We start from the raw sequence: 13,204 nt of genomic DNA, 5'->3' as shown, positions 1-13,204 counted from the left end.
GGGGTGGGCAGTCATGGCAGGTTTCAAGCTGGGGAAGGAGACGGCCTGATGCTCTTTATGTCAAGATCCCTTTGGCTTCTTGGGGTTGCAGGCAGACTGCAGGACAAAACCAGAGGACAATTTGGGAGGAGGCCTTTATATGCACGCAGGCACGAGATCCGGGGGCTTGGATGAACAGGCAGTCACGGGGGTGTTAGAGACGAGGGGCTGGCTTTGAGAGCTATTTTGCGGGTGAAACGGACTGGGTGTGGTGATCGCCTTAGCAGACCTAGAAATACGAAGTCAAGGGCAAATTGGTTACTTGGGAGCTGATCCCAGAAAGCAGCAGCAAGGAAGTGAAGGAAGACAGGGAAGAAAAAGAAGCAAATATAAGGGGTGGTGAGAATCAGGTTGGGCAACAGAGTTTCCATGCCACTGGGAACCTCGAGAGTCCCACCCGGGGGGCCCGAGCTGGGAGCTTATCCACCAACTCCCAACATCCCTGGTTGAGAGTTGTTCCGGGGAGCATTAACTACCCTGAGGGCAGCTGGCCCCTGGGTCTGGGCCAGAAAGTGCCTGAAGGGTAAATGCCAAGCCGGTGTGGGCAGGGCACCCACTGAAGGAGCTAGAGAAGTGGGAAGGAGGAGACTTGGAAGCGAATACCTTGGCCAAGACCTCTCGGGAGCTGACGTGACAAATCGAGAGGGATTGGAGTGGGCAATGGGGGCCATACGGTAATGGGGGCCTGGTCCTAGGATTAAGGGACTGAGGGACACCAGAGAGTTAGTGCTTCTCACTTCCTCCTTGGTCCAGTTTTGGCTGAGCAGCTGGGAATAAGGTGGGTGAGGACTTGGTGGGCGGGGGGAGGTCATGGGTCCTGAGGGTCCTTGGGCTGGGAGGCAGAGGCCAGAGAAGACAGGTGAACTGGAGGCAGTCAGATCTGTGTCCCCTCAGAGTGCCTTCCTGGGACCTCCTTTACCCCATCTGTGAAATGGGGCTGTTGGTAGGATTAAGGGAGAGAGTGTGGAAGGACCCAGAACTCTAGACTTTCTAATGCCAGGGTCCCATCTTGTCTCTCCCCTGTCCAATGCCCCTCAGTGGCTGCTGATGGCTTTCAGAGAGGGTGGAAACTCTCCCACCTTTCCCTGAACGAACAGGACTCCTCCCCATGTGTCCCGGCCCAGCTCTCTGGCATCTGCCCTTTCCTACCCACCGCCTCCCATCCCCACGGGAAGACACATCCCTCACTCCCTCTGCTCCAGCCACTCTGCCTCCCTTCACTGCCTTGGCCCCACGTTCATTCCTGCCTCTGGGCCTTTGCATCTGCTGTTCCGCAGGCGCCTGGAATGCTTTATCCAGATCTCCATACAACCCACTCCCTCACCTCCTTCAGGTCTTTGTTCAGTGTCCCCTCTCAGAGCAGCCTGTCCCCGCCCACCCTGGTCCAACCCCAGCTTTCTTCACTGCACTCACCGTCACCGACATCACGTTCCACTCACTCCTTGTCTCTCCCCTGGACCGTAAGCTCCAGGGGGGTCGGATCTGGACCTGGCGTACCGTTGGTTGAGTCCAGGACATGGGGACCAGCACTCAGTAAATATGTGTTGAACGAGTGAATATTTAACCGCCACGAGCAGTTAAATAGGACTCAGCTCAGACGTCAGCTCTTACAGGCATCTTTCCAGCCCCTCGCCTGAGCTGCACAACCCCTCCTACTTGCCTGGATTTGAGAATTTCTCCGACTTTGTTATGGTTTCTGCTTTTTCTCTGTCTCCCCACCAGGCCGTGAGGGCCTTGTGCCTTTAACGCTCAACTCAATTCATCAATTATCAACTGCTAATGGTCAGAACCAAGATGGGGGACACGGGGCAGTGGGCCACCAAACTCTACCACCTTTCAGGGGACAAACAATTGCATATAAATAATAACAACATCTATTCCGCGCACCTGCTCAGTGTCAGATTTGTGCCGGAGGCTCTGCGATCGCCTAGTCTTTTGATCTCCGCCGTCCTCCTTGGGCAAGTGGTATTGCCTCCATTTCATAGGTGAGAAAAGAGAGGCTCGGGGTTAAGGACGCACAGCAAGGAAGAGGCTCCGGGTCTTGGTGACTTCCAAAGTGGGAACGTGTGGAGGCCTGAACCTTGGCTCTTCTCCCTCACCTTTCTGCACTCAGTTCCCTTTCGCCCCGCCCCATTGCTCCCTTTGTGTTGACCCAGAGCCAAGGCTGGCCCCACGCCCCACGCCCCTGCCCCGGGGCCCACCAGAGACCTGCCTGCCGGCCCTTCCTTGTGAAAAACTCTTTGTCCTTCCCTTCTCTCCCCCAGCCAATTACTGTGCGATCAACTTGGTTGTGGATGTATTTTGGAAATATTTTCACTGTTTTAAAAGTTTTTTCCTTTGAAAGAGGGCTCCAACTCCAACCGTGCAGGGGGAAGAAAAAACCCTACCCCAGAGGTCCAGGGATGCAAATGTAAAAACCAGAATCGACTGTATTAAAGAATCAGAACTGAAAACCTCCCAAATAATAGAACTCCTCAGAATTCTGGCCTCAGGAAGACATGGGTCTTTGAGGCTGCCCCAGGGTGGGTTTGGGGGCTTTGCAAACATAGAAAATGGGTATCTTCCTTCTGTGATGGGATATAAACCCTGCTCTAAGGGTGCCGAGAGAGTTCTCTTCTCCGTCATTTCCTGGGCAACGGACTGAAGTCTGGGTACGACGGGCAGTTGGGTTGACACAGCAGATCCAGGATGGGCTACAAGTAGAATTCCAGGTTCGAAGCCCCACTGTGGGCTCCACGTGGGGCCAGAGCTAGTGCTCAGTATGGCGCCAGGGTCATGAGTCAGTATGGAGCCAGGAGTATGACTCAGTCTACAACAAGGATGAGAGCTCAGTCTATCACAAGGTCCAGGGTTCAATCTAAGATCGGGATCAGGGCTTAGTCTGAAGCTAGAGTCTAGGCCTACTATGAAACAACACTCATGGCCTGACTGAAACCCAGGTGTGGTTAGTGTGGGGCTCAGTCCACGAACAAGACGGGGATCAGAACCCTACTCAGGTCCAGGATTATATCTGGTCTAGGATCAGGGTCAAGTTTCAGTGTGTGACGAAGGACCAGGACTTAGCCTACAATGAGAGTCAGGGTTCAATGTGCGACTGGGACCAGGATTCATCTCGGGTCTCGAAACCACCAAAAAAAGAAAGTCTACCGCCTCCTGAGACCATGGGTGAGCCACTGCACCTTCTAGGCCTCAGTTTCCTCTTCTGTGAGCTGGGGATAATCATAACCCCCATCCTGAAAACTTCCATAGTTAAATGTCAGGCCAAGTGAAATAGAGGATGTTAGCAAGCTTTGCAAGCAGTACGGTGTTGGGCAGATGTTTATATAAAGACCGCAGGGGAAACCCCAAAGAAGGCTGATCGTGGAAAAGCCCAAATATCACTAAGCCTCCCACTCCACCTTCTACCCAAGTTTCTCTTCTGCCTGTAAAACTAATAATAGCTAACAGTTACACAGCAGGGCCTTGTGCTAGGCACTGTTGTAAGAACTTCACATATATTTAATTTAATCTTCAAACAACCCTACGAGGTAGGTACTGTATTATCCCTATTTTCAGAGGGGGAAACTGAGGCAGAGATAGGTTAAGTACTTTGCTTTGTCACCCTTAATATGTAGAAAGTCTCTGATTTGAACCTAGGCACTTTGGCTCCCAAGTCTATGCTGAGTATAGGCACTGGGGGTGGGTGGGGGGGAACGGGGGACGGGTCTGGAAGATTCCTCATGGAGCAGACAGGGGTGAGAGATGCAAGTCAGCACCAAGCTGAGGGATGACCCATGGCCTTTCCCCAGGAGGTTGTCTCTCAGCAGACCCCACTCCCACAAGAGGACATAACAGGCTGGGGTAGGGGGGAGGAGTTGGTGGGTGGCATTAAAGGCATTTCTTTAAACTTGTTTGTTTATGGAAAGAAATTTCAGGCCAGCTGCTGAAAACCTGTATTTTATGGGTAATTTTTCAATTTATTTCACACTGGTATTAAAAACAACAACCCAACCCACCACGGAGGCTGTGATTCCCCTGGGGTTGGCGAGGGAGGGGCGGCTGGCTTAAAGCAGCTCCTTTGTTTGCCTAAACAACCCAGGGACAAGGCTGCCTGCCTTCCCTTGGGAAAAACCAGACGACGTGAAGAATGAAGACAGGGCACGATGCAGAGGGTGTGGTTTAACAGGAGAACAAGGTGAAGTTCAGCGGAGGAAGGTGGGGGGGGGGGTGGTGTTCAATGCCTGTCTTTTATAGATGATGAGCTTGAGACCCAGATAATGAAAATTGTTAGTAAGAACTTATTCTGGAGGAGACATTGCTTTCGCCGCCACTGCCTCATGGGTGGTCATGACAGTTAAGATACTGCCTTGGTTTGGGATTGCTGTGATGCAGACACTGAGACAAAGATCGGAGCTCAAGAAGTTTATTTGGGAATTGATCCTAGGAAGTGTGGGGCGGAGAATAAGCTGTGAAACAGGATGGGAGGACGGCCCAGGAAGGGCGGGTCATCAAGACAGGTACCAATGGGGACCACTGGAGCTCACCCCTGCTGGGCAGTTCTGGGAAACAGCATAGAACACGCCTCGGGCTATCCCACCTGTTAAAAGAGGGCTTTGGAGTAACTGTCCATCATCGGATATCTCCACTCTACTAATGAGTCTACCAGCAAGACTTTTTTTTTTTTCCAGTCATTGTACTGTTCAGTTTTATACTTTCTCTTTGGCTCTTTTTAAAATAACTTCTATTTCTTTGTTGAGATTTTCTATGTTTTCCTTCATTTCCAAAGAATTTATAATTTCTTGGCAAGGCGCTTCTTGGATGGTGGCTTTAAAGTCCTTGACTGATGAGCCCAATATCTGAATCATCCCGGTTTTGGTATTAGTTGATTGTCTTTTCTCATTCAAACTGTGGTTTTCTGGTTCTCAGTATGACAGGCAATTTTGTACATATCCTGGACCTTTGGGCTATTATATTAGGAGACTTCGGGTCCTGTTTAACTCTTTTATTTTAGCAGGCAGTTTCACTTTTTAGGTGCAGCACATAGATTCTCACCTACTTTTGGAGGCTGTAGTGGCAATGACCATTTTGTTTCCAGAGCTCTTGCATTTCTATTCTGGTCTGCTTTGTTCTTCTGGTGCTATTGGGGCTAGTATTAGCCTGATACCAAAATCAGACAAAAGACAGCGCAAGAATTATATATAGGTCAATGTCTTTCATTGATGGATGCAAAAATCCTTAAGAAAATATTATCAAGTAGAATTCAGCAACATACAAGAAGAATTATGCGCCATGGCCAAATGGGGTTTATTCCAGGGACAGAAGGTTAGTTCAATATTCAAAAATCAAGGTACTACATCAACAAGCTAAAGAAGAAAAATCACATGATTGTATCAATAGATGCCCCCCCCCAAAAAAAAAAGAAAAGAAAAAAGCATTTGACAAAATCCAACACCCATTCCTGATTGAAAACTCTCAGGAAAATAGTAATAGAGAGGAACTTCCTCAACTTGATAAAGAGTATCTACAAAAAACCTACAGCCAACATCACACCTAATGATGGAACACTGAATGAATGCTTTTGCATTAAGACTGGGAACAAGGCAAGCATGTCTGCTCCCATCACTCTTATTCAGCATAGTGCTAGAAGTTCTAGCCAATGCAATAAAGCAGGAAAAAGAAATAAAAGGAACGTAAATCAGAAAGAAAGAAAGAATACTGTCCGTACTTACCGGAGACATGTTATCTTTGTTGGAAAACCCTAGAAATCTACAAAAATACTCCTAAAACTAATGATCAAGCTAGGAGGATACAAGATCAATCCATAAAAATCAGTTGTATTTTTATGCACTAGGAATGAACACATGGGGTAACAAAATTGAAAACACAATACAATGTACAATTCTTTTTAAAAAGGAAAGAAAGATTCTTAGGTGTAAATCAAATAGAACATATGTAGGACTTATTAGGCAAAACACTAATTCCATAAATCAAATAGAACATATGTAGGCAAAACACTAATTCCGTAAATCAAATAGAACATAGGTAGGACTTATTAGGCAAAACACTAATTCCATAAAGAATCAAAGAATATCTGAATAAATGGAGACATATACCATGTTCATGGATTGGAAGACTCAACAAGGTCAAGATGCTAATTCTCCCCAAATTGATATACATGTTTAGTGCAATTCTGATCAAATTCCCAGCAAGATTTTTTGGTAGGTATAGACAAAATTATTATAAAATTCATATTGAAAGGCAAAGGAACTAGAATAGCTAAAACAATTTTGAGAAAGAATAAGATGGATGAGATCAGTCTTCCCAACCTCAAAATTTCAGTAATCAGAACAGTAAGGTATTGGCAGACAGAACAACACATAGTCTGCAGAACAGATAAGTCAGAAATAGATTCACACAAATATGCCCAATTAATTTTTGACAAACAAGCAAAAGCAATTCAGTACAGGTAGGACAGCCTTTTCAACAAATCACACTGGAGCATTTGAACATCCATAGGCAAAAAAATGAACCTTGACATAAATCTTATTCTTTATGCAAAAATTAATTTAAAATGGATCATGAACTTAAATGTAAAATGATATAACTTCTAGAGAAAAATAGGAGAAAATCTTTGAGACTTGGGACTAGGCAGAACAAGAGGGCACAAGACTAGGCAAATGTCCTTAGACTTGGAAAGACTCTGGGAAAGAAGATGAAGGGACAAATCATAAGCTGGGAGAAAATACTAGCAAACCACATATCCACCAAAGGACTTCCGCATGGAATTAAAAAACCCTTAAAATGCAACAGTAAAACAAACAAACAAAAATCCCAATCAAAAATGTGCAAAAGACATGCACAGACATTTTGCCAAAGAGGATATACAGAAACTTGTACACAAACATCCATAGTAGCTTTGGACTTAATAACCAAAATCTGGAAGTTATCCAAATGGTTTTCAAAGAGTGAACGGCTAAAGAAACTATAGTACATTCATCCCATGGAGTATTACTCGGCAGTAAAAAGCAACTGTTAATCATGCAACAAGTTGGGCAAATCTCAAGCAATTATGCTGAATAAAGAAAGCCAATCTCAAAAGGACACATACTACATGACTCCATTATATAATATCTGTGTTACAATGTAATTATAGGAATGAGGAACAGATTGGTGGTGGTTAGGGGTTAAGGTGGAGGGGAGGAAGTGGTCCAGTGTGGCAGAAGGGCCAGGGGTTCACCAAACTGTTATGTTTTTCCTCCTGAGCACACAGCTAGACTACATTTCCCAGCCACCCTTGCAAGCAGGTGTGGCTACATGACTGAATTCTGGCCAGTGGGAGGTGGGGGGACATACTCTGTACCTCTTCTAGGTGACCTTCCATGCCTTGCCCCTTCTACAGGGAACTTTAAGCTGCATACCAAAAGCGCAGAGCAGAAGCTGGAATTAACCTGAGCCCTGGCTGTCCAAGGAGGAGAAGGATTTGCTCATCTGGAACACCCGATTATGCCTGTAATGTGTTGCAGCCATTATACTCGTCTTCATTTATTTGTGACGGTGTCCTGTCGTTCCTTAACCGATACCCCTGCTGTTCCTTAACTGATATACACCTCCTGGAATGTCATCAGCACCACCAGCCTCGATGTCCTCCCTGGGTGCTTGTGTTGGGGGAGAGCGACCAGATGGCAGGCCAGGATTCCCAGACAGCCCCCTACAGCTACAGAGACCCCAAGACCCTCTGAGCATCTCAGAGCAGGGTAGAGACCTGAATTCTGGCTCACAGAATCCTAGAAATATGGGATTGTCAAAAGATTGTAAAACTCTCAGGGAACACAAAATCCTGTCCATACCACTGAACAGGTGGGGAAATTGAGCCTGTGAGAGCAGGAATGAATGAATCAGGGCACGAGTGAGCACTCGTTCGTCCATTCTTTTATCCACTGCACAAATACTTCGTAAGCACTTTATGCGTTAGGCACACAGGTAAAACAGAAGATTCCTGCCCTCATGGAACTTACAAACAAGCCAACGACAAACACGAACAGGACTATGTACTCGGTACCGTGGAAGATAAGGCGAGATAAGGGGATAAAGGAAATGGGTGTTCTGCTTTATCTGGAGTGGTCGGAGAGGGCCTCTCTGAGGAGGTCGCCTTGAGCGGAGACAGGCCTGGGAGATGTCTCAGGAAGGATTTTCCAGACTGAAGGAACAGCAAAAAGTCCTGCTGAGGACACATGGCAGAGTCTGAGAAACACGGGGAGGCTGAGTAGCTGGAGCAGAGGGGATGGGAGGAGAAAGGGGGGAGGCTACAGCCTGCAGAGCCGTGCAGCTGTCTTGTAGCTGGGGCCTCCGCATGACCAATGCGCACTGCTCTTCCCCAGCGCGGCTCACGTGGGGGCTGTCCTGCTCTGGACTTTGGAGACTTCAGGACCAGGGGTGGTTGGGTAGGGGCTGACTTTCCAACTTCCTGACGTTTGATCTTCTAGGGTCACCTCATTTCTCCAAATACCTAATTCCACGTATAAACCGGGAGACTCCTGCATTGGGAGAACTCATTCATTCATTCATTCATTCATTCATTCATTCTTCATGAACATGCTGACTCCTGCTCTGTGTCTACTGTGTGCTAGCATTCCAGGGCTCTGCGTATGACCTCATCTCTGGCCTCAAAGACTTGATGATTTAGAGAGAGAGACAGAGACATCAATAGTCACCACCTGGTGTGATCCAGGCTGTGATAAAGAGACGGTGGGAGCCTGGAGGAGGCACTGAACCTGGCCTGAGAGGCAGGGATGAGGGGCATATCCAGGGCGGGGTCCTGAATGAGTCAGTGAGGAAGGGGGATGGGAAGCTGGCCAACATTCCATGGAGAGGCCACCTATGAAAGGCTCAGAGATGTGGGAGGCCTAGAGGTGTCGGTCAAATACCGCAAGGAGTTGAGATCTCTGGGATCAAAGACGTGAGGGGTGGGGGGATGGGGGACACTGAGATCAGAGAGATCAGAACAAGAGGGATTTGTAGGGTGAGGCCGAGGGGATCCATGCTGGAACGCCTGGACGCCCATCCCACCTCTGTCCGAGACTTGCCGGGCTGCCGGAGCTAAGCACCCCCAATCCCGAGGCCTCAGTGACCCCATCTGCGAAATAGAGCCATTTTGGTGGAACCACTCCAACATTCGGCCAAGATCCCAGGATGCCGTCTGCCCGTGTCTGTGGAGCCCCACAGAAGCATGGCCAGTGCTGCCTCCCTCTGTAGATTTCCTTCCCCTTGACATGCCTTCAAACGTCCTCATTGCACTGGAGACTCACTAGGATGGAGAGAAGGGGCTGGAGGCCACAAGCCACACACATAGGAAAAAGGAAGGACAGCTGTTCAGCAAGAGGCTGTCCAAGGGTGAGTTCCTCTGTGTCCTGAGCAGTGGCTAAGAGGGCAGGCGAGGGACCCAGACAGGGCCCTGACCTGCCTCGTGTGGCCTTAGGCAAATCGGTCAGCCTCTCTGACTTCTTTCCTCCCCTGTAAAGTGGGGCTAATCAGAACAGAACCTCACTGAGTTGCTCTGAAGATTATATTACGTGTCAAGGGCTAAGCACAACCCCAAGCACACAGGCCCCGAAACTGATAGCTACCATTAATAGCACGGGGGTTGTTTTCAGTGGGCGGGGCCACGGGAGGCAGGAGTGAGTGCGCTGTCTGTTGGGTAGGCGGAGGGGTCTGGCTCTGCAAGGGTTAAAACAGAACCCGCTGCTCCCAGTGCCGCAGATAAGGTTGGAGGAAACACAGTCCAGGTCCCCCAGACCCTTCACAAGTGAATTTATGAGGTGCTGGTCACTTCCAGGCAAAGATTAGGGGCTCCCCGCAGGCCGCGCAGGAAACATTCAGGGTCAGTGGCCAGAAGGGACGCAGGACTCTTGAAAGAGCAGAAAGGGCGCAGACCAGATGGCCCAGGGACGAGGCCACAGAGTTTGGGGGGCGTGGGGGGGGGGGGACGTGAGACAAAGACAGAAGAAGAGAGTAAGTGCAGGAGTGGCCCTGAAGGGCCAGGCGCAGGAGACAGGAGCCACCGAGAAGGAGAAGAGAGAAAATCGGCGGCAGGCGGGGAGTGGGGGGATCGCGACGTGCCGAGAGCACAAGGATGGGGGTCACTTGGCGGCCGCGCGTCTGTACCTGTGTCTGCCCGGCCGGCGGCGGCGGCGGGGCTGGGGAGAGGGGCAGTGCAGGGGGCGGAACGACGCCAGACCGCGGGCTGCGGGACCCGCCGACCTCCGGACCCCCGCCGGGCGACCCCCGCCCCCCGCCGCGCGCGCCTCCCGAGCGGGTTAACGCGCCGCCCCGCGCGCCGGCTCCTCCCCGCCGGGGCAGTGTCCGCGCTCCGCCGACGCCCTCACTCGACCTGGCGGCCGGCCCCTGGGCGGACGGCGCGTCCCTGGCGGCGGCACCGAACCCGCGCCCCGTGGATGCGCCCGCGCGCCCGGAGCAGCCGTCGGGCCTCCCGGGGAGCCCCCCGCGCGCCCGCCCCGACCGGGCTGCCCAGATGCGGGCGCCACTCTGCCTGTTGCTGCTCGTCGCCCACGCCGCGAACATGATCCCCCCGAACCGAAGGAAGAAGCAAGGTACCAGGGGCAGCGGGCAGGGTGGCAGGTCGCCCACAGCGGGGCCGACAGGGAGACGGCCCTTGGGACAGCTGCATGGTGCCCGGCGCCCTGGGCCACTAACTCCTCCGCGTAGCCGTCAGGCCCGCTTTACAGATGGGGAGACTGAGGCTCCAGGGTACCTGTTGAGCCAGCTGGCCCAAGGAGGCTCTCCAAGGAAGGAAGGGGCTGGTAGGGCTCTCTCACTGACCCGCTCCCCATAGTTGCAACATTGCTGAAAAGGAGGGTGGCTCTGTGCAGAGATAGGAAGCCCGGGATACCGGGACTACGGGACAGAATTTTGGGCTTAGAAGCCACGCCTGGTATCCGTGCTGAGCCAGGAGAAGACATACAGCCCTGGGCCAGGAGTCCAGATGCCCCGGACTCAGCCCCAGCGTTGACCCTGACTCTCGCATCACCTCCCGGAAGGCAGTGATTCTCAGTGGGCTCCCCTTCTGGTAAGGACATGAGCTTTGTGAATTCGAGATCTGAGACCTGAGTTCAAGTCCATTGGTTCTGGGATGATCTGGAAGAAGTCCCAGAGCCTCCCCCCACCCCCCCACCAGGTTTTTCCATCTTGACCTCCTAGGAACACTAGGAAGATAACCCAAGGTTCAGACTCTAAGTGTACCTGGGGCACAGAGGGGACCCTTGCATCCTCACTGCGAGAGTCAGAACGTCCTCAGGAGGTGGGTTTGAGGCCGTCCCTGCAGAGTGGGGGTCGGCAGAGCCGGTGGGGCTGAGGAAGACAAGCAGGCGAGCCTCCTCCTGAGCTGGTGCCGGTCGGAACCAACCTTGGAATGCCCGCCGTGGCGCCAAGGCTGTCCTTCATTAAGGGAATCCCCACTGCCTCCTCATGAGAACACCCATGCCATTTTATAAAGCCGAGGCCAAGGCTCAGACAGGTTAGGTAACCTTGCTAAGTTGTCCAGCAGGTGAGTGGAAGATCCAGTGTCTTTCTTCCCAGCTGTGGTGTTAGGTCTCAGGAAGGGTACATGGGAGTAAGAAAGAGAGTCTGCCCTCTAGGGGCTTCTCATCCACTTGGGGGAAAAGCCCTGCCTGGACCCAGTGACTGCTGGAGCGGAGCAGGAAGCAGACGGGCTACGGAGAACTGGGAGTTGGGATTGGGGGGAGCAGGGAGACTGGCCCAAAGGGCTCCAATCTCGGGTGTGACTGAATGGAGGGACCCAGGGGGAGGAGAAGTGGGTGGGCTTCAGGGTAAGCCAGGGGAAGTTTGGGACCTCGTGGTCCTGTGTGGATGGCCCTTGTATAGTGGTTGATCCCATGGGTTCTGGAGTCAGCCTGCCCGGGTCCAAATCCCAGCTTCCCCAGTGACCAGCTGAGGACCTCGGGGAAGTCACTTTGCCTCTCTGAGCCTGGGTTTACCCACCTGAGGTTCTTTTAGAAAATCTCTAAGATTTTTCTCAGTGTTAAAGCAGACCAAAGACATGAAAAAGAAAAACTTTCTCCTCATTGACTCCTCTTTAAAATAGGCATAGTAATCTGAAGTATCTAACTCACCAGGCAGCTATGGGTAAGACTGAGTGAATTGGGGAGTATGTGAAGGGAGTAGCCAAGTACACAGGCTCCTAGTGGGCATTTGCAACACATCTTCATTTCCTGCCCATGATGTCCCTGGCTATGGGAGGTGCTTTTTATCTGGATGGGGATTCAGAGAGGGAAACTGACTCGTCCAAGGTTGCACAGCAGGTAAACAGCAAAGCAGGCTCGAATCCCGATCCATCTGACAGGGTGTCGCCTGAGCTGTGTTGGTCTTCCCTCTCAGAGCCTCAGTTTCCCCATCTGAAGAAGAGCTGGTTTAGATCTTTGAGATGTTTCACAGTCCAAAAAAGAGACAGACAGACACAACACACACACACACACACACACACACACACACACACACAGAATAAAGAAAAAGAAAACTTCCAATCCCTTTCCCCGTCACCAGTCGCTTGGTGAGGACGTTGGGCATGGCAGTCCCTGACGCTGCCCCAGTTTGTCAAGGGGGCTCTCGGCACCCCTCCCGGAAGCGGTTGATGTCTTGCGTAGGGGCCACAAACATGCCCCATCCAGCATCTCCAGAGAGAGGCTTGTGGCTCCACTTGTCAGTCGGGTGCCACGGATTTCAGTCCCACTCTGGACCCCTTTGTAGTGTGTGACCTTGGGCGCGTGGACTCCCCCACTCCTGCCTACAGCCTCAGTTTCCCCACTGGCCCTGGGGTGGGGGTTGGGGGTAGGAAAACCTTTCCTGTAGCATATTACGCAAGGGGGTCATAGGAATCCTGGCCAAATAGGTTTGGGAAACGCTTAGTTTAGCAGATTTCTTGACTGCAGGACTTACCAGAGCATTCATGGTGAAACAGTGGGACGAGGCCTCAGGATCCCAAACTAATTATGCAGCAGAGGCCATTTTTCGTCAGATAGCTGCTTGGAAGATTCCACAGGACACCCCTGAGAGTCTTACCCGCTTTGACATTTTCCTCTAACTTTAGCAGGAGTGTGCATCCCGAAGGCACCTGGGTGTTGGTCGTGCTTCATTCATCGGTTCCTTCACTTGT

The 13,204-nt window shown here is 51.1% G+C and overlaps 1 protein-coding gene across 1 annotated transcript in view; it reads left to right on the top strand.

The window, feature by feature from the left end:
- The first annotated feature begins 10,382 nt into the window (after positions 1–10,382).
- The window catches only part of RSPO4 (R-spondin 4), a 35,128-nt gene continuing 32,306 nt past the window's right edge, over positions 10,383–13,204 (top strand). Inside the window, exon 1 of the mRNA XM_027069752.2 lies at positions 10,383–10,625. Within this exon, the coding sequence (XP_026925553.1) occupies positions 10,547–10,625 (79 nt within the window). The 5' untranslated portion in view covers positions 10,383–10,546. The remainder of the gene's footprint in view (positions 10,626–13,204) is intronic.

The sequence above is a fragment of the Acinonyx jubatus genome, chromosome A3, assembly GCF_027475565.1.
Source record: "Acinonyx jubatus isolate Ajub_Pintada_27869175 chromosome A3, VMU_Ajub_asm_v1.0, whole genome shotgun sequence".
NCBI classification, from domain to species: Eukaryota; Metazoa; Chordata; class Mammalia; order Carnivora; family Felidae; genus Acinonyx; species Acinonyx jubatus.
Note: the sequence above shows the minus strand (reverse complement) of the source record. Positions and strands in the feature narration are given on the sequence as shown.